The sequence below is a fragment of the Eschrichtius robustus genome, chromosome 1 (assembly GCF_028021215.1).
Source record: "Eschrichtius robustus isolate mEscRob2 chromosome 1, mEscRob2.pri, whole genome shotgun sequence".
NCBI lineage: Eukaryota > Metazoa > Chordata > Mammalia > Artiodactyla > Eschrichtiidae > Eschrichtius > Eschrichtius robustus.
In genome coordinates, this window is record NC_090824.1 from 189,447,566 (window position 1) to 189,468,459 (window position 20,894).

At 45.2% G+C, this 20,894-nt stretch overlaps 1 protein-coding gene across 15 annotated transcripts in view; it reads left to right on the forward strand.

The window, feature by feature from the left end:
- KIAA1217 (KIAA1217 ortholog) overlaps positions 1 to 20,894 on the forward strand; it is a 500,420-nt gene that overhangs the window by 460,735 nt on the left and 18,791 nt on the right. For 11 of the 15 annotated variants that reach the window (XM_068561341.1, XM_068561412.1, XM_068561335.1 and 8 more), the window contains 7 exons: positions 6,491 to 6,666; positions 10,193 to 10,323; positions 10,858 to 11,005; positions 13,551 to 13,980; positions 16,430 to 16,613; positions 18,499 to 18,662; positions 19,466 to 19,627. In XM_068561341.1, the coding sequence (XP_068417442.1) occupies positions 6,491 to 6,666; positions 10,193 to 10,323; positions 10,858 to 11,005; positions 13,551 to 13,980; positions 16,430 to 16,613; positions 18,499 to 18,662; positions 19,466 to 19,627 (1,395 nt within the window). The remainder of the gene's footprint in view (positions 1 to 6,490; positions 6,667 to 10,192; positions 10,324 to 10,857; positions 11,006 to 13,550; positions 13,981 to 16,429; positions 16,614 to 18,498; positions 18,663 to 19,465; positions 19,628 to 20,894) is intronic. The other 4 variants (XM_068561307.1, XM_068561384.1, XM_068561316.1 and 1 more) reach the window with 2 other exon arrangements.

The following is a 20,894-nucleotide window of genomic DNA, read 5'->3' on the forward strand; positions in this document are numbered from 1 at the left end:
GGGGCATTCAGTAGCAATCAGAGAAAGGCCATGCTTCAGTCTTAAGACTAAACTAGCCCTAGAGTAAAGGCTACCCTAGACTCACCCTGACAAAGCTTAAACACAAGCTTCTAAAGAACAAGAATGTCCACAAGGAACTAAATTGTCTGCCAAAGGAAGTCTAACATCTGTAAAGGAAAACAACAAAATCCAGAACTCCATGTCCAGCATTCAATCAAAAGTCACTAGACAGGTGATGGTGCTGAGAAATGTGACCCGTAAGCTTAAGAAGAATCAGTCAGTGGAAACCAGTCAGAAATGACAGGGACAATGAGGTCATCAGCAAGGACTTTAAAACAGCTATGATAATTATTCTCAAGGACTCAAAGAAAAACATGAACACAATGAGACCAAAAAAAATGGAAGATGTTTTAAAACTCTAAGTAAAACTTTCAAGAGCTAAAAAACAATATCTCAACAGACTTAATAGAAGATTAAGTCACTGCTGAAATGAAATATCAGTCAGCTTGAAAAGATAGCAATGGAAATGTCCAAACTGAAGGATAGAGAAGAAAAAGTCTGAAGAAAATGAACTGAAACTTAATGGCTCTTGGGACAATATTAAGTGGTCAAGGGGGAAGAGAAAATTACTAGAAGAAACAGTGGCTGAAATTTTTCCAAATCTGATGAAAGCTGTAAATCTACAGACCAAAAAACTTAATAAGCTCCTAAAAGGATAAGCACAAATGTAACCACACCAAAAGCAAAAGCAAATTGCTAAAAACCAAGAATAAAGAGATAAATCTTAAAAGCAGCCAGGGGGGGAGGTGGAGGACACATTACATACAGGGAAACATAAATAAGAACACTGACTTCTCAGAGACAAAAGTTAAAAAACAATGGAATCACATCTTTAAAGTACATCTCGAAAGTAAAAAACGTCTTCAGAAAACAGAGGACACTTCCCAACTCATTTTATGAAGGCAGAATTACACTAAGAGCAAAACCAGTCAAGGATATTATAAGAAAAGAAAGCCACAGACCAATATGCCTCATGAAAATATATGTAACAAATCCTTAACAAAATATGAGCAATTGAATCCAGCAGTATATAAAAAGGATAATACATTATCCTGGATTTTATCCCAGGAGTCCAAGATTGTTTTAATATGAAAAAAACTGAGTCAATGTATTTGACCTTTTAGCAGAATAAAGGAGACAATCATATCATTTCAGTAAGTGCAGGAAAAAACATGTGACAAAATTCAATACCGATGATAAAAGCACTCAGCGCTCTTGGAGTAGAAGGAAACTTTCTTAACCTGATAAAGGACGTCTGAAAATCCTACAGAAAACGTTATAGTTAGTGGTGAAACACTATCACATTCTCCATAAAATCGGGACCAAGGCCAGAGAAGCCTCCTCTCACTTCTACTTAACTCTGTACTGAATATCCTAGCAAGTGCAGTAGGGCTGGAAAAAGAAAAAAAAAAGGCACGTGGATGGGAAAGTTAAAACTATAATTGGCATTACTCGCAAATCACAATCATGATTGTATAATATCAAATCAAAAAAGATGCTTCCAGGGGCTTCCCTGGTGGCGTGGTGGTTAAGAATCCGCCTGCCAATGCAGGGGACACAGGTTCGAGCCCTGGTCCGGGAAGATCCCACATGCCACAGAGCAACTAAGCCCGTGCGCCACAATTACTGAGCCTGTGCTCTAGAGCCTGCGAGCCACAACTACTGAGCCCACGTGCCACAACTACTGAAGCCTGCGCGCCTAGAGCCCGTGCTCCACAACAAGAGAAGCCACCACAATGAGAAGCCCACAATGCACAGCAATGAAGAGTAGCCCCTGCTCGCCGCAACTAGAGGAAGCCCACGTGCAGTAACGAAGACCCAACGCAGCCAAAAATAAATTTTCAAAAAAGATGCTTCCAGAAATAAGTGAATATAAACAAGATCATCAGAATCAAGTCAATATGTAAAAACATTAAAATGTTAGTACAGGCAACGTACTAAGTCCATACAATAGAATGCCACTCAGCATGAAAAATAATGAACTACTAAAACTCCCAATAGCATGGCTGGATCTCAAAGACAATATCCTGAAGGAAAGAAGCCAGACACAAAAAATTTCATAGTGTACAATTCCATTTGTATGACATTCTAGAACAGGAAAAACTAATCTAGAGGAACAAAACGCATATCGGTGGTTTCCTTGAGCTGAGGGTTAGGAGATTGCGTGCAGAGTGTCATGAGGGAATTTTCTAGGGTGAGAACAAATGTTGTCTCCCTTTTTAGTGGTGCTTCCATCAGTGTATACATTTGTCAAAACTCATTGATCTGTGTACTTAAAATGGGTACATTTTCTAGTTTGTAAACTATACCTTAAATAGAGTTTTTTTTAAGTTAATTGGAATTTAGAATCCCTGCTAAGCAAAACTAAATGTCATGTTTTAAAGTGCTGGTGACTAGTTTATTCGAAGCACTTAGTGAGAGATGTTGGCACACTTCCTGCCTTCAGCACTGCTTTTTACACATGCTGGAAGTCCTCGAGACAGTGGTAAGGACGCCAGGCAGGGAGGGCAGGGGACCAGGGGACAGTGGAAAGAGAACCTGTGTACGTCTTTATTCTTTCATGATTAGCTCATTGTTGCCCATGTGCCAGCCAGTGTGCTATGGGACTTCCCTGTTTAGTCTCTCTCTAGCTGGCTCCAGGAAGCCCCTCTTTCTGGGAAGGAAGATCATACAGCCTGGAACTCGAGGCAAGCCTCTCCTTGCCTCTGCTTTGAGTGGAATAATTTGAGTGTGATCTGACCCTGTTACCAGCTGAATAATTTGAATATTACATGCAGTTGTGTTCTTCTGATATGGCTGTAGGCATCTCAGAAACGTTATACATATGATCCGCAGTTGATTGAATCTGCGGATGCAGAACCGTGACTATGGAGGGTGGGCTATAAAGTTATACCCGGATTGTCGATTGCGTGGAGGGTAGGCACCCCACCCCTGCGTTGTTCAAGGGTCAACTGTATTGTCATTCATACCTCAGATATGTGTTGGGTACCTACTGTGTGCCAGAAACTGCTTGTGGCTGGGATTAAAGCAGACATTGCTATGTAGTACTCTGTCTAGCAGATGGTGATTGGAAAATTACCGGGTTGAATTTGAAAGACCCGGTTCTCATGCTGATTCTGCCCCCGTGCAACTGCTGAGTGACTCTTAACAAGTATCCTAACTTCTCAGGGCCTCACTTCTCCCATCTTTCAAATTTCAATTTTAAGAATTTGAAATATTCTAGCAATAATTTCCGGCTTCATAGCCACTGTCAATACGCACTGCTGATTGGACCATAACTTCACTGGAGCTTGTCTGTGAGTCTTGGGCAGGAGGAGGCTTAGGTGCAGAGGGCCGTGCCACACAGCGCATGGCACAGTGACGTCATCTGTCCATTCCTGAGCCCTTTTCTTAGACCACAGTGCTCACCTTTGGTGGCACATCAGAATCATCTAAGGGTCTTAAAAAATTCTCAGTGCCAAGGCTGCATCTCAGACCAGTTAGAATCTTTCAGGGACGGGACCTCGGCATCAGTCATTTTTGGACACATTTAATTGTCTTCTTATTTGTGCCTTACGTATCCATTACCATTCACCCTCAACCCCCAAAGGAAATAGGTCTGTGGGATCTGACACATGGCATTGAACTTGAGCGTACCATTTTGATAACAGCTGATGTTACTGTGTGTATTTAACAACTGCAGTCAGAGCAAGTCAGGGCATCAGCACTGATCAGGCTCAAGGCATAGCTGAGCCCATGGGTCACCCCGCATTTCTCCCATCCGGGAAAGGATTTTGGATACTCCATTGTCTGTTATTACCAACATCATCGCTTAACTCAGTTCACGCATTGAACAAATAATTTATCGAATGCCTGCCATGTGCCAGGCACTTGTGTCCTGGAGACTCTGTGGAGAGCAGAAATTAACCAGGTAGAGGGAGTAGCACCTGCAAAGTCCCTGTGGCAGAAAGGAGGTTGGGCAGTCAGAAGAACTGAAAGGATGGTCCTGTGGCTACAGCAGAGAGAGTGCCAGCTGCACACAGGGCAAGGAGGCTGGCGATGTGGGAGAGTGCCAGCCTGCCCCACACCTTGTGGGCAGAGCTGTAGCTGCAGAGAGCATGGCGGGAAGTCGCCGTCTGTGCATTGTCTCCAAACGTGTTGCCTTTCAGCAGTAGACTGACTGTTTTTAAGACCTTAATAAAAAGATATTATTAGCAAGAACAGTGTGAAACCACGATCATGAGTCATACAGAGGAGGTAACCCAAGGGCAGCACATTTTTATTTGGTTCCCTCCCAGACAGACCAGCAGGTCCTGCCCCCAGGGTGATGCCCCCTGATAACAACAGGTCATCTGCACCGAGAGCTCGGTTTGTGCCAGGCATGACTGCGAGCACTTTATTGCCTCTCGAAGCTCCATTACCAGTCTGTGAGATATGAACTATTACTATCCCTTTTTTTGTTTTGGAGAGACACAGGGAGATTAATACAGTAAGTCCCCTGCATACGAACGCATTTCGTTCCAAGAGTGCGTTCATAAGTCCAATTTGTTTGTTAAGTCCAAGAAAGTTAGCCTAGGTACCCAACTGACACAGTCGGCTATAAAATACTGTACTTAATAGGTTTATGTATATGTATACATAAACATATGTATATGTATACATATGTACAATATGTATAATGTTATAATACATTTCACACAAATAATACATAAAAAACAAAAACACAAAAAATAAACATTTTTAATCTTACAGTACAGTACCTTGAAAAGTACAGTAGTCCAGCACAACAGTTGGCATACAGGGGCACGTCTGCATCTTTGAAAGTTCACAACTTGAAGATTTGTGTGTAGGGGACTTACTGTAACATAACCGCACTAATTTCCCACTAAGTGGGAAAACTCGGAAATGAACCCAGGCAGTCTCTCTCTGGATGGCCAGTTGATCGTGGTGCCATGTTGATGTTCGAACATGATGGCGGTTTTGCTTGAGTGGTTCGCGTTGAAACGTTTTATTTTTATTCAGAGAAAACGGAAGCCGTGATGAGGCTTCAAGCGGGTGGTAGGTTACACGGTCAGATGGTATTTCCGCTCTGTTTGCACAGATGATGGACAGTTGACAGAGGCATCATTATTCCTATGAGGTGATACACGGTGCACGAAACCAGAAAACGAAGAAAACAATAACAGCGAATTGAAATTTCAGGGGAACCTTAGCTAATATAATAGGTATAATATAATTACTGGTTTTGAGGCTGATTGAATGAACTCACTTGATGTGTGTGCTGTCAGAAAATTGTCCTGCCCCAGGAAAGCACTTAACGCCTTGTTGGAAACAGGACTCAAGTGTTTGGCTAGATTGTTGTGAAGCCTGGATTCAAACTCACACATCCTGTACTCTGGGGTGAGAAACAAGAGTGTTCTGGAAACTACATGGAAAATTATATGGAAATTGTGGTCTTATGTATGCAAGCAAGCTACGTATAATCCAGGGAAATTAGTTAATTGCCAAGAGCCTTGGGCTCGTCTGGAAATTATCATCGCCACCGTCAACATCAAGTTCTGTGTTTTGGGAGTTTGTTTTTTTTTTAATTTTTATTGAAGTATAGTTGATTTACAGTGTTGTGCCCATCTCTGCTGTACAGCAAGGCGACTCAGTTATACACACACACATTCTTTATTTAATATATTCTTTTCCATTATGGTTTATCACAGGATATTGAAAATAGTTCCCTGTGCTGTACAGCAGGACCTTGTTGTTTATCCATCCTGTATATAATATTGAATAGTTTACATCTACTCATCCCAAACTCCCACTCCTTCCCTCCGCCACCTCCTCAAGTACTGTGTTTTGATGGTCTGTGATTACAGGGCATTTGGTCCATGGACCCATTAACAAGAGGGACACAGATTCTCTTTTAACTGATACGCTGAAACAGTCCACACTCCAATCAACTTTCGCTGAGTACCTTTCTGTACCAAACAGTATCTCATTTAATTTTCAGACTAGCCCTGGCAGAGGAAGTGAATCCCCATCCTTAGAGATAAGGAATGTGGCCAAAGTCTCACAGCGCATCCGGGAGAGGGTTTAGGGTTTGATCCAAAGTCAGCTTGGCTCCAGAGCTGGTACTCTTGGCTCTCCCTAGGAAAACATGTCAGTGAGACTTTACACCCATTGCCAGGATGCACTACCAGCGTACAGAAAGGACCCTATTTTTTTTGCAGACAGGGACGTGGAAGTCTGGTTGTCAGTTGGCTGCTAAAACTCGGATGTTGGCTGAAGCAGCAATATTATATACGGTCTGTGCTCCCTTCCCTCTCTCACTGAAATAAAGACAGACTCAGCTGCAGGGCTGTTTATCCGAACCCGCGCCTGGAGCCTGTCAGGCGGCTCCGGCACCCCCGTGTCAGCCCTCAGAGCCAACGGAGGGTGGGTGGCTTCTTTTGTCCAACAGCTGCAGAACCAGGAGCTGCTGAGGGCGATGATGAGGAAGGCTGAGCAGGAAATCAGCAGCAAAGTGATTGAAACGTTGAAGAGACTGGAGGACCCTGTGCAGCGACAGCGGGTCCTGGTGGAGCAGGAGAGGCAGAAATACCTGCACGAAGAGGAAAGGGTCGTCCGGAAGTTGTGGTGAGTGCGGTCCCTTGTTGCGTGCTTAGCTGTTCAACCTGGAAGGCAAGCCTGTCTTTGCCAAGGAGGAGGCCCTTCCTAGACGGTGTTCTCAGCCTCTTTCTTTATTGAGCACCTACTGTGTACACTTAGGGTTCTGCTGGTTCTGGGTATCCGTGGACACTTAGCTAGTGCCCCTCCATCCAGGCCCAGGAAATTCAACAGCCCTTGGGAGTCTGAGCTAGTCTCTTTGAAGCCGGACCATCACGCTGTTCTATGGGGCTTGGCAACGCATAAAATTAAAAGGAGCCAGTGGCACAATCCAGTGATAAATGGGAAGCCTGCATTTAATCTCAATAAATTAAAACTAATAGCCAAAATAACACAGCGCCAAAATTATCCTCCTGTTATTCAATGGTAGTTAAAATCACAAAAGAAGAATTTAAATGTAAAGTATGTCTGATCCAGAATGAAAGATGCTTCCTTGAATGTTACCCATCTTCTGTGGTTCTTATTGAAAGCATCTATCAAGTCCCACTATTGAAATGAGCAGAGTTTTATTACGCCCCAGTCACTGGGGCAGGCCCGTCTTTTATGTTAATGTGTGTAACACATGCTTCATAACAGCGATGAAGATTTATCATAGAACAATTTCACCTTTTAGCATAATGAATAATCATTTGCGTGGGTTCTCCTAGTGTTGGTAATTCATTTTTTTTTTTTTTTGAATTTCATAAAGCCTTTTTTTAAAATTATTTTTTAAATGTTTTATACAATTTTTAAAGGTTATACTCCATTTATAGTTATTACAAAATATTGGCTTTATTCCCCGTGTTGTGTAATACATCCTTGTTACCCTATCTTTCACCCACTAGTTTGTACCTCCCACTCCCCGCCCCTTACCTTCCCCCCTCCCCCCCTCACTGGTAACCACTAGTTTGTTCTCTGTATCTGTGAGTCTGTTTCTTTTCTGTTATATTCACTAGTTAGTTGTATTTTTTAGATTCCACCTATAAGTGATATCATACAGTACTTGTCTTTCTCTGACTTGTTTCACTTAGCATAATGCCCTCCAAGTCCATCCATGTTGCTGCAAATGGCAAAATTTTCATTCTTTTTTATGGCTGCGTAGTATTCCATTGTATATAGGTAATTCCGGTGTTTCTTGGAAAGCTTAAACCTCCCAGAATGGGACTGTAAGGGAGCAGCTTCCAAATTCTTTTCATGACCAGAGTCACCAGAAGCCTACAACATGATGGAGAGTACTGTCCTCTATCACCTATTTGATATTTGAACTGTAGCTTATGTCGCCTCAGATGCCAACCCAATGTGCCTGATTAAAATTAGAATCCCCCTCTCAGTAGCAGTCTAGAGGAAGAAATCAGTTTGAGTTATTTTCCTGAAGAAGAAAATCTGACGACTGTGCATCATCTCAAGGGTAGCCTCTGAATTTTTATTTAGTTCGTGCCTTTATAGACAGCTAATCACCCACCATCAAGTAAAAAGGCTGTTACTTGTCTGAAACATTTCTGTGACAGCCTGATTGTCTACAACGACATCTCAAGGTTCTTCTTGAAAAGTTCTTTTAAAAAAAATCGCCTTTTAATATTTTTATAGAATTGCCAATTAAATGATTTTTCCTTCCAGCTTAACTGAGATGTACTTGTCATACATCACTGTAAGAGTTCAAGTACAGCGTAATGGTTTGACTTACACACATCTTGAAACTCTGGCCACAGTAAGTTTAGTGAGCGTCCAACATCTCATAAAGATACACAATTAAAGAAATAGAAAACAAATATTTTTCCTTCTGATAAGAACTCAGGATTTCCTCTCTTAACAGCTTTCATATATAACCTACAGCAGTGCTAATTATATTTATCGTGTTGTACATTACACCCCGAGTACTTATTTATCTTATGACTGGAAGTTTGTACTTTTCTCAACCTGCTGCCTACCCGACGACACTCAAGGCTCTGGCAGTGGAATAGTTGTTCGCTTACTGCCACCTAGTGGTTCTTCAAATCAAAGCTCTGTTCCTGTTTCTTTAAGAGGGGTTTTTCTATTGTTGGATTTACAGGCAAACCGCAAGGGTGGGGTGAGGTTATTAATGGGCTGAGGCGACAGGATGTTATTATTGGTGTGTTTGTTGAAGTAGGAGACCTTAATGTAGTTCTGTTGGAACTGGCAGTACCCTAAGAGGTGTGTGTAAGTGTGCGCACACACCCCAGAAATCAGATCTGTGATCATTTCTTTTCTTTGTAGCCTGGAGAGGACACTCAGTCCTTATTGACAGGACAATTGGTATAAACCAGAGGTTCTCGGTCAGGGGCAAGTTCGTTCCCCTCCCCTCCCCCAAGGACATTTAACAGTGCCTGCAGACATTCTTGTTTGTCACAAGTAGGGGAGGTTGCTACTGGCATCTATCATCAGTGGGTGTTGAATTTTGTCAAAAGCTTTTTCTGCATGTATTGAGATGATCATATGTTTTTATTCTTCAGTTTGTTAATGTGGTGTGTCACACTGATTGATTTGTGGATATTGAAGAATCCTTGCATCCCTGGGATACATTCCACTTGATCATAGTGTATGATCCTTTTAATGTGCTGTTGGATTCGGTTTGCCAGTATTTTGCTGAGGATTTTTACGTCTATGTTCATCAGTGCTGTAATTTTCTTTTCTGTGGTATCTTTGTCTGGTTTTGGTAGCAGGGTAATGGTGGCCTCATAGAATGAGTTTGGGAGTGTTCCTTCCTCTGCAATTTTTTGGAATAGTTTCAGAAGGATAGGTGTTAACACTTCCCTAAATGTTTGATAGAATTCACCTGTGAAGCCATCTGGTCCTGGGCTTTTGTTTGCTGGAAGTTTTTTAATCACAGATTCGATTTCAGTGCTTGTGATTGGTCTGTTCATAGTTTCTTCCTGGTTCAGTCTCGGAAGGTTGTACCTTTGTAAGCATTTGTCCACCTCTTCTAGGTTGTCCAGTTTGTCGGCATATAGTTGCTGCTCCTGGCTTCTAGTGCGTCGAGGCAAGGGGTGCAGCTAAACATCCTGCAGTGCACAGGACAGCACCCCCCCCAACACACACACACACACACACACAGAAAAGAATTACCTGACCCCAAAGGCCAAGTGCCAAGGTTGAGAAGCCTGATCTAAAGCAATCCGGCCTCCTCCTTTGGCTCCCTCCGTCCCTCTCTCTCCTCTGTCACGTCGCAGGGTGCACACACCCTCCCTTAGCTGGCATCAGCAACACTGAAAACGAAGAGTGGGTCCTTGGTCAGCCAGGCGGCCAACCTGGGCCTCCCCGTGGACAGCCCCGGGAAAACGGCCTCGCACCTGCCTCACACCTCAGCAGAATATCTTAAGCCAAACCAAGCTACGCCTGTACCAGCTGCTTCCATCGCCTCCGTGGGCGTGGAAGGGGCGGCCAGGACGCGGTACAGGAGGGGAGGCCAGGCGGTGAGGCTCAGGGGGCCCTCTGCTCCTGCACTGTCCTTATTGAAGGCCCCAGCGCTCACTCCATCTGTGGTTTGCACTCCCCCCAGTGACCTGGAAGACTTCGTTGAAGATTTAAAGAAGGACTCTGCCTTGGCCAGCCGCGTGGTTACTCTAAAGGACGTGGAAGACGGGGCTTTCCTCCTGCACCAGGTGGGAGAGGCAGTAGCTTCCCTGAAAGGTGAGCGTCCTCCTTGGGGGGGCGGGAGTCTGAAGCCTGTTTCCTGGGGTGTTTGAAAATCCATCAGACAGTGAAGGATTCATTCGTGCCCATGGGCAGGTACTCATCCAACACCTCCGTGTGCCAGGCACTGTTCTGGGCACTTGGGAATACATCACTGAACAAAACACGCGAGCACCCCTGTCTTCCGGGAGCTGATATTTCAGTGGTGGCTGTAATATTTAGGACTGAATGACTCTCAGAACCGTCTCTCTTCTCTGGGCTCTTACAGTGCCCCAGGCACCTGTACCAAATTCATGAAACACACCCCAAGGGCCGTGTGAGTTTATCCCAGACATACAGGCAGGAAATGACAGGCCTGGGGGCTCTGCCTTGGCCCAGGTCACGCTGAGCCCAGCTCGGCCTCAAGGCAGTGAGCTGCCCTGTGGTGGGTGAACCCCACGCTTCTCAACCCTGTCCGGAGTCAGGGCTCAGGACAGTGGGCTTGCTGCTCTGGCTTTTCCCTGCAGCTCACCAGCTGCTCTTGGCCCGCAGGAGAATTTCCAACCTTACAAAACAAGATGCGGGCCATCCTGCGCATAGAAGTGGAGGCCGTGCGGTTTCTGAAGGAGGAGCCACACAGGCTGGACAGCCTCCTGCAGAGAGTGCGTGGCATGACCGACGCCCTGACCATGCTGCGCAGGTGACCGGGGCTGCCTGGGGCTGGCGGGGCGCGGGGCGCGGGGCTGGCAGGGGGCGGGGCTGGGGTGAGAACTGATGGTTTGACGCCAGACTTCTTGTTGGTTCTGATCTCACAGCCAGGCAGTCAGCCGTATGTGGACGTTCTGTCTGCTCCAGCCCTGGTGGTGTTAGGTGTCAAGAATATAATAATAAACCAAACAGGACCCCTGCCCTTATAAAACTTCCTTGCCCACGTGGGAAATAGACACGACTACCACACATGAACCACTTCCCAAGAGTGGCAGTCCTGAATTTTCTTTTTTTTTTTTTAGTAGGACTTGGAAATTACAGAGATGTTACCCTTTAGATATTGGACCAGATTTGAGAGCAGGTCACAAGCAGAAGTAACATATAAATTCTTGGGAGAATTTTAATCACTATAGTCTTTTGATCAGGTTTGTAGGAGACATATGTTAAATGTGCAGTTGACGACTTTTAGATGAATTATTAACCATAAGGAGCAAGTGAGATTTTTTTTCTAGTAACAGTGGCCTCAAAAAGAACCTCTTCCGAGATGCTGACACTACAGAGTGCTCTGTAATCACCTGTGTAAGGTCCAGGATGCCAAAAATCACCTGGATTATTAAAACAACAATGGCCTCTTCCTGGGGAGCCCTCATCTGCCTGGGCACAGGAAGAAACTGTACCTGAATTGCATTTTCTCATAGGTTCACTCATTTTAAATTGCCAGAGTGAACTTTTTCTTCCAGTAGGATAAAAATATGTTCAAAGAATGCTTACTTAAGCTCTTACCTAAATGTGGTAACCCACCCACAAAGCCTAAAACAAACCATCCTTATTAAGTGTTTGTTTAAAGAGGGAGCAGGCTGTCTGTCTGGTAACATTGCCCACCCTCCCTTCTCTTCCCTGAAAGACAATTTTTAAAAAATTTTAGAGCCAGCACAGATGAAGCTGGAGATATTTATCTTATCTCCATCTAAAAAAAGATGGGATTGTGTGTCTTGAATGTTATAGGACTTTTTGTCCCATAAATGCTCAGTGGTGAGAATGATAGATAAAGCCAGTTAAGTAACTTTAACAATAAAAATAGAAGAAATATTAGCTGCCATCACGCTGCTCATCACAGGCCTTTATACTATTTAATCTTTTCTTGGTATCTTTCCCGTATAACATTTTGTACTCAGCACTGTGGAAGACACAAGAAGGAAGGTAGGAATATGCACGACCCCAAGGACAGGCACATGTCCTGGTGCCTGATAGAGAAGACAGAGCGGGTGACAGTCACAATTCAGAGCAACTTAGCGGCTTGGGAAGATGCTGAAGGGATTTGGTATGTGTTGACTTTGAGGTGCCAGAAGGATAGCAAAACAGAGCTGCCCATGAGGCACTTAGAATGTGGACCGAAGTTCAAGAGGCAGAGTTTAAGGGAGTCCCTGCCTAACTCGGAGGGAGAGAGGGAGGAGAGATTTAGAGTTGGAAGTCGCCTTCATGAAGATGATTACTAGCGATGACTATGATAGAATGAGAAGGAAAGGAGGAAAGAGACCCTTAGGGCTTTGGGATTGAAGGGACGGGGTAGGTAAAGAGCACAAGAAACAAAGAAGTGAATAGAAGAGGAGAGTCGTAGAAAGCAATGTATTCTTTCAAATCAAAAAAAAAAAAGAGTATTTTGCTAAGAAGGGAATGAGGGACTAATTAAAAATTATGGGTCGAGTACCATGTGTGACCAAGTCTTCCATGTGGCTTCATTGATCGTAGCACCCAGCCCTGAGGAAGGCATTGAACAGCACTGTCACCAGCATTATTATAATCTCCAGAAAAGTATCTGAGGCTCACAAAGGTGGAGTTCCCGTCATTGCAGAGCTAGAACATGGTAGAACGGAAGGTCATGTCTTTTCCAGTGGACCATGGGTGGAGGTGGACGGACAGACAGCATCAAATGACCCCCCGCCCCCAAAGCAGAGGAGGAGGAGGACTAACCCGGCGGTTAGATTCGAAGTCACTCTTGATGTTGCAGAAAGGCTGGTCAGGTCCAGATGGCACCAGGCTGAGCTGTAGGAAGAGCAAAGCAAAAGGAGCTGGCATATAAACCACCCTCCCAAGATGTGTAGCAGGGAAAGGAGGAGAGAATGGAGGGTTTGGGAAGCTTTGGGTTAGAACCGAGCATCTATGAGAGCTGCCCAGGCCTGGATCCGGTCGGTGCAGGAGTTATTGTTAGAATCGTGTGTCCACTCGATGTCACCACCCCCCAAACAAACAGTGACGGGACTGCATCAGTCTGGACACAACAGTGCACGTGGAAAGGGAAAGATAGACCATGTCCTGAGGGAAAAAGTAGGAAAGCAGCTGCCAGAGATAACTAGGAGGCAGTTAGGTTGCTATGGGAACCCTCAACTCTAAGCTGCTACTCCGGGTTTTAGAATGTCTTAATTTTGCAACAAAGTCTTGCCTGGCTTTGGGATGACACAGCACTCAAGCATGCCATACAACTAAAATGCACGTTACCTAGTTCACCAGTTCATGCTGCTGTGTGTGGTTTCTCCCAGGCACGTCACTGACGGGCTCTTGAAAGGCACAGACGCAGCCCAGGCCGCACAGTATGTCGTGATGGAAAAGGCCACGGCCGCAGAAGTCCTGAAGCCCCAGGAGGAGGCTCCCCGTGCCTCGGGCCAGCCCCTCCCCGGTGCGGGCGTCCCCGGCGATGTGAAGTCGGAAGTGGTGCCCTTGACCGTTCACCACGCTCAGAGCTCTCCTGTGGTCATCCAGCCGTCCCAGCTCTCCTCCGCGCTGCTGAACCCTGCCCAGCACTTGCCAGGGGGGCCCGGGCCTCACCCGGCCAGCCCTCCCGCTATCACACAAGAGGTGACCTCAGCTCTGCAGTCCCCGCAGATGCCCGGGAATGGTTCCTCCGTGCAGAGCCTGTTCATGGACGAAATCCACAGTGTGAGTGCCAAGAACAGGGCGGTGTCTATCGAGGTAGAGTCCTATTTCCATTTTTCATAATTCCGTAAAGGAGGAAAGGATGTAGTCCTTTCCCTCCAAGAGTGTACAGTCTGGTTATGGAGATAATGCATATATGTATCAAAGATATATGCTTATCAAATACATTATCAAAAATATATGTAATTTTATATTTTAATCAAAAATATATATAACTTTCTATCTTATATACATACCGATTTTTTTAAACTGTAAATGGGTTTCAATGGCCAGATTGAGAGAGAGGCCATCAGATTTCAGACAAGGGTCAGGCACCCAACCTGTAGGAAGGGTGAGGCAGTGGTGTGCTGTTAAGTGTTTAACAACCGGCATTCTGATGGGAGAAGCCTGATTTGTAGTTATCTGCCAGTTTCTGTGGTGGAAAGACTCCCACCATCGCTGACATCGCTGACCATGCTGGTGGGAAGAAGGGTGACAGTCAGCCCTCCCGAGCCAGTGTGAGCTGGGGAGGGTGTGCCAGTGACCTTGAAAATGAAGTAGAATCTGGGTAAGCAGAGGGTGGTAAGAACATTCTAGGACAGAGGGATCCTGGGGCAAAGGCTGGACCTTGGATAAACCAGTTTAAGTGGAACAAGGAAGAGGAGATAAGGCTGGCAAAACAGGCTGGAAACTGGTTTGGGGCAGCTTACTCACCAGTCCCATGGGGCCAAGGTTCATTTCCTGGGTATCAGAGAAATGCTGTAGCTTGGACCAGTGATAAAAAATGGCATCTTCGGAAAATTAATCTGGAAACAATATGCAGAATAGATTGAGGTAGTGGGTCTTAAATTAAGGGTGCAGGATGGGACGTTGTTACAGAAGTCTCAGAAGGAAGGAGAAAGAAGGTCTCAAGGTCACACAATATAGAGAGAAAACTTGCTGTGTTCGTAAATATTCTTTTCATCAAGAGCTGGTGAAGGTGCTCAAGCAGCACACTGCGTTTCCCTGGCTCTCTCCTTCCTCTTCCCTAAAATGTTTCCTCCACTCATTACTGTGTCCTTAGCCACCTGGTCCTAAGCATTCCTGCCTCTCTTGCAAGTCAGCAGCGGATAACTCTGGTTTCAGGAGGAGATGACCTCTTAAAACCACTAGGGCCACAGTCATGGCCACTGGGCCTCTGACCACTAGGTAGCTCCCCTCTGCTCCAGAGTCAGTGGCTGTGCCCCCTAATCCAAGTTAGCTGCTTACAAAATGCATAAGATGGGGTGGAATGTGATTGGCTGATGATGATTCTGCCTATCAGGGTCAGGGAGGGGACCAAAAACACATTTCCTCCTGAGAATTAGTGGATCTGCCACTTCAAACATCTCTACACTTAAAGGATGTCAGTAGGATGATTCTTTTATTTAAAAATGTCTAGCGAGAACCCACTAGGCATAGTTACCATTGTTACGTGTATATTTTAAGTAAGTTTTGACAGCACACTTACAAGTCATCTCTGAAGTGCTCTGATCCACAATAAGGAGGCCTGAGTCTTCCTGACGGCTCTGCTATGGAGCTTCATTCACTCAAAGGATGTTACTGAGTCCCAGTATGTGTCAGGCCTTCACAGGCTCTGGGGGTGGCAGTGAACAGAAGGGACCAAGCCCAGGCTCCGGTGATAATAAATGCTGCGAAGGAAAAACAGGAGGAGGATAAGGACGGTGACAGTGGTGGCTGTTACTCATAGAGAGTGAGTCTCGGGCAGATCCTTCGTCTCACTGGGCCCCAGTGTTCTCGCGTGGGAAATACACCGATTCCGTGATCTCCTGGGTCTTCTCCAATTCTGACTTTATGGGGTTCCACTAAGCCTGGTGCTCATTTCCACTCTGTCCTCCTGGAATGATTAACGTGGCATCTCAAAATCACAGGAAAATGCTCTTTAAAAAAAATGTACTGGTATTTAAAAATGCATTTTATATACTTCTCCCTCCTGTGGAACTTGATGGAGCTTAGAGATCATCTCAATAGCCCCTCCTTTTGTAACCAGGAGAATGTGACCCAGAAGATCATATAGCGATTCTTTGACAGCAGTGGAACTAAGACATAGGATTAGTGAGTGTTTTGGTGTTTGTTTCCGTTTCTTTGAACATCTCCTCTACAACGAAAACTCAGTGTAGAAAAACTAAACCTTAGTTATGGGATACATGCCTTTGAATGCACATATCCCTGTGTCCCTGCCAAGAGTGTTGGCAGAGTATGTAGTAAGTGCTCAGTAATAATTTAATGAATGAATGATTGGGTTTCTGAGCTTGCTTCTCTGTGAATGAATACCACTTGGGCTTCAGTGGCAGCCTGTTTTAAAACATGCAGCAGACAGCACAAGGGTCAGGTTTAGTCTGATGGGCAGAAGTGTCCCTGGACACAGAAACCAGAGCATCACTTTACCAACACTTTAACTGTGTTATACGTCCTCCCGCCCCGACATGAAATCTCAAAACTTTCTTTACTTGCTGTTGTCCTTCAGAAAGCAGAAAGGAAATGGGAAGAGAAAAGGCAAAACCTGGACCACTATAACGGAAAAGAATTTGAGAAGCTCCTAGAAGAAGCCCAGGCCAATATTATGAAGTCGATTCCAAACCTGGAGATGCCGCCAGCCTCAGGCCCACAGCCAAAGGGCAATGCTCCAGCGGACAAGCTAGAACCTTCAGGTCAGGCGCTACCAGAGCTTTGTGGGCTGCTCACGCTCGGGTCAGTGTGGTGCCACCCACATAGGCACACGCTGGCCAGTGGGACCAATCTCTCACTTCCGAAAAACCTTATCAATTAAAACAAAAAAAATTAATTGGGAAAACAAGCCCCAGGTGTCCCTAGAGCCTCCCTACTAGTTTTTGTTGTGGTGGTTTTATTGACGACTACTTTTTAGTCATAAACCTAGCAGGGAAGCTGTGTTCTGCGTTAGGAATCTAGAACAACGCTCACTAAGGAAAAATGTAGCTCCCCAGCTTCTGCCTTTCCTACGAATTTATGACCCTTCACAGCACCAGCTGGGAGCATATGAGACCTGCGTTTAAATTCAGAGGTTTTCTTAGAAAAACGTCAGCTTTTATGAGCTCCCAGAGGGGTATCAGATCACAAGGAGAAATCGCATTTTTTAAATCAAAATTATTAGATGGTATATTTAACCAACCAAAACTATGGAAATTAAGCATCAGTGTGTCAATAATAATATAAAAAAGCCGTTAAAAAACTCAAACTGCTAAATCTTCAACCAATTACAAACCATGTGCCTTATTCTCATCTTAAAATTACGGACAAAGACATTATTTTACTTGCAGCCCAGTGTATCTCAGGTTGGTCAGAGAGGGAGCCTTTGTCATTACACATGAGAGGGAGACCAGAGCCCACCTCCAGGGCCCATCAGCCTGTGCCCGTCCCCAGAGGCAGCCATCCCGAGGCCAGGCTGCTGGCCTAGGACAAGACACATGTCCCAGTGGTGCTGGTGCCCTGTAACCCGGCACCCTCTGCACCGCCCACTACAAATAATCACTGGCTTGTCACCCTGATGACTTAGCCAAATCTTCGTCACAGCTTTCAGTAGGAAGTCCTCAAGCACCTCCTCTAAACAACTCTGTTTCAGTTGCTCAGGAAAGACACACACACTCCTGGGAGGCCAGGCAGGCCTGTGTGTCCCCAGAGTTGGGACAAAGGCCAGCTGGAAGCTCTGATCCCGAATTTCTGGTTTTACCACTTTTGTGAGCTCTTAGGTAGAGTGTTGGTAAAAGGCTGAAGTGAAGAATGTTTGTTGGTAAAGGGCAGGAGTGAAGCTCTTTGCGTTTTGAGAAAGAAATGCCTTTTTCGGGGCATTTTTCTGGCGAAAGCTCAGCAGACAGCTTCATCTCCTAACCTTTGGTGTCAATACTGATTTATAATTCTGCATTTCTGAGAGAAATGAGAATGAGAAATTCTCATTTCTGCATTTGCTGCCTCCTTTTCTTAGCAGAGAACCTTTTCTAACCACATAACCGTGACCAAAAAGATCCACTTTCTCCCTGACTTTGTCCTCTGACCCCATCTGCCTCTGGCTCTTCCTGGGCCAGATTCTACTCTAACCTCCTCTACATGAATCCTTCCTGCCAACACTGCTTTCCAGACTCAGGGATGAAGGCTCTGGAAGCCATGCAGGGAGCTCTGACCCTTCCTCTCTCCAAGTAACACTCAACTTTTTGGGGTAACGAGATTTGTTTAATAATAATAGGTAATACTTGCATAGCATTTACTGTAAGCCAAGCACTCCTCCAAATGCTTTATGTATATCAAGCCCATTTGATCTTCACAACACCCTGGTGGAGATGATATTATTAGAACACCCATTTAACAGATGGGAAAACTGAGGCAGAGAGCGGTTAATTAACTTGTGCAGGGCCTTTCTGGGACTTCGAGCCAGTCAGGCTTCAGGGCCTGTATTTTCAGTTGTTGCACTATGGAGAGAATAGAGAAATTTTTAAGTCAGATTGCGTCGAGTTTCTAGAAATTCACTGGGCTTTCTGGATGTTATCGCGAAAGATGATTTTGCAATGACACACTGTTTTCCAGAAGACTCTCCAAATTCAGAACAGGACTTGGACAAGCTGGGGGCTAAGTCCCCGCCTCGTCCTCCCCCACCTCCACGGAGGAGCTACCTGCCAGGATCGGGGCTCACCACCACGAGGTCCGGCGATGTGGTCTACACCAGCAGGAAGGAGAATGCCACCACAAAGGTCTGATGGGTGAAGCCCTGGTAAACTGGTCTCTGGGTTCAGATGCTGCCCTTAGGCAAAGTCTTCTCTGCTCTCATTTAGAACATAAAAAGTAGTGAGGCAGAGAGGAGAAGTAGAGAATAAACTAGGTCTCCAAGGAAGTGCCACTGAGCTAGGTGGCACTGCGTTCCCAGGTGGTACTGAAGTAGGCTCTCAGGCACCTTTAAGGCGTGTGTAAGGAATGCCCATTGCACAGAATTGCACAGATGGGAAAATGTCAGCCACTGCTATAGGACTAGACTCAGCACCAGGAGTTTTATCCTTACTTGACTTTTAGCTGTAACTATGTGACATGCAAATCACCAGCTACTCCCCCAGCAAAGCACGCTAAGATTGAAAACAGGGGCCTGAGGGGCAAGCAAAAGAAAGATCATCTTACAAAGGTAACTGAGATTAGCTAATAACATAGTTGTGGGAGTCTTCAGAAATAGGTTCAGAGAGCTTTAACTTCCACTTAACCTGGCAAGTTTTGTCATGTATGTTAAATGTAAAATACAATTTCCAAGGAGGGCCTTTCTTAAAGGCACTGAAGTTAACTTACAATCTTATTATAATTCTTCAATCTGTTTGCCAAAATGACAACGTTGGGCAAAGAAAAACCCAAACTAAACACAAGTAGACAAAGCAGCCTTTCAGCTCGATTTGAAGAGCTAGGAAGCCAGGGCACCAGGCAGTGACAGAACGTGTGTTCTTTTGCGATCTGTCCCTCTTTTGCCAGCACCTGGGGGTGTTAAGCCAGTATCTGTGGTTTGAATCTTTCTCAGGCAAGCAGTGAAGATGCTGGACCAAGCCTGCAGGCTAGAGCCACGAAGTGTCCAGCAGAGGAGCCTGCTTCAGCCTGGGCCCCATCACCACCACCTGTCACTACTTCCTCCTCAAAGGATGAGGAGGAAGAGGAAGGAGACAAAATCATGGCAGAACTCCAGGTATGTGGATGAGGTAACTGACGTGGCTGCCTGCCCTTCCCATCTGGGACTCTGGCTGCGTCTGTCACCGATTCATTAGCTAGAGAGGGCTGGGGAAGAGCCCCGTGGCCCTGGGCCATGTAAGCTGCATCTCTGGCCTTGGCCTCCACTTTGCCCAGGCGGCACTGAACTAGGCTCTCAGGCACCTTTAAGACATGTGTGAGGAATGACCATTGCACAAAACAACTCAGAAAGTTGTTGATACCAAAAAATCAATTCCAAGCTTTCCTAGCTCTGGCTGCTAGGATTGCCTTTCCTTTCCTTTCCTTTCTTTCAGTGTGAAAATAGTCCCTGCTGCATTTTAAAAGCACTTAAGATGGGGATTAGAAATACCAGCCATTGTCCTGTCTTCCCAAGGACTGATTAAAGCCCCCTTCAAGTGGGGTCCCCTTCTTTGGCTTTAATTCTTAGAATGACAGGCCTGGAATCATGTGGCCGTCTGTCCTCCATACCAAGTTTCCAGTCAGTGTCAATGTCATCTTTTCAGGTATTCCAGAAAGCTTAATAATTTTGTTTCCCGTCTTCTTTGTTCTATTTGAGAAATGATTATTTTTAGATTTTTATTTGTTAACTAATTGCCACAGTCTACTCCTAGGACTAAGGATGGGGTACAGGGCTACACCCAAAGCTGATCCCACATTCAGATCATGGTGTGAATCTGCCCTAGGGGTACATTTTAAGAACTTGTCTAATCAGTCATAAAACACAATTCCTAGACCACAGTCTATTCATAAAGTATTTCATTTTGATCCATGAATTAACGTAGGATTTTTTTTGCCCATTTGATGGTCAGGTCATAACCTCCTTCAGGCTCCAGAACATGTTCACTAAGGTACCGCTGATTTTGTGCAGGCCCAAGGATCTGCCTTCTTCATTTGGAGGAGGGAGAACATTCTGACCATGTCACTTCCACCTCAGCTCTGCTTCCCATGGAAATAATTGCCAACATTAAGCACCTGGGGTTTTCCAGGGAAAACAGGGCTGCTGATTTACTTGTCACATGCATGAGCCCTGTCCAGCCCCATTAAAACTCAGACTGAAAAAAAAAAAAACTCAGACTGGCCTGAAACATCCCCTCCATCAAAAACAGTTTGCTTAGATTGGTCAGAGAATTTCATTCATAGGAACCATAGATGTATAAAGTTACTGACTTATGAAACAGTTGAGGGCATGGAGGCCTCCATCAGTTATCCACTGAGGGCCCTCTGACTAAGACACTGGTATGTCA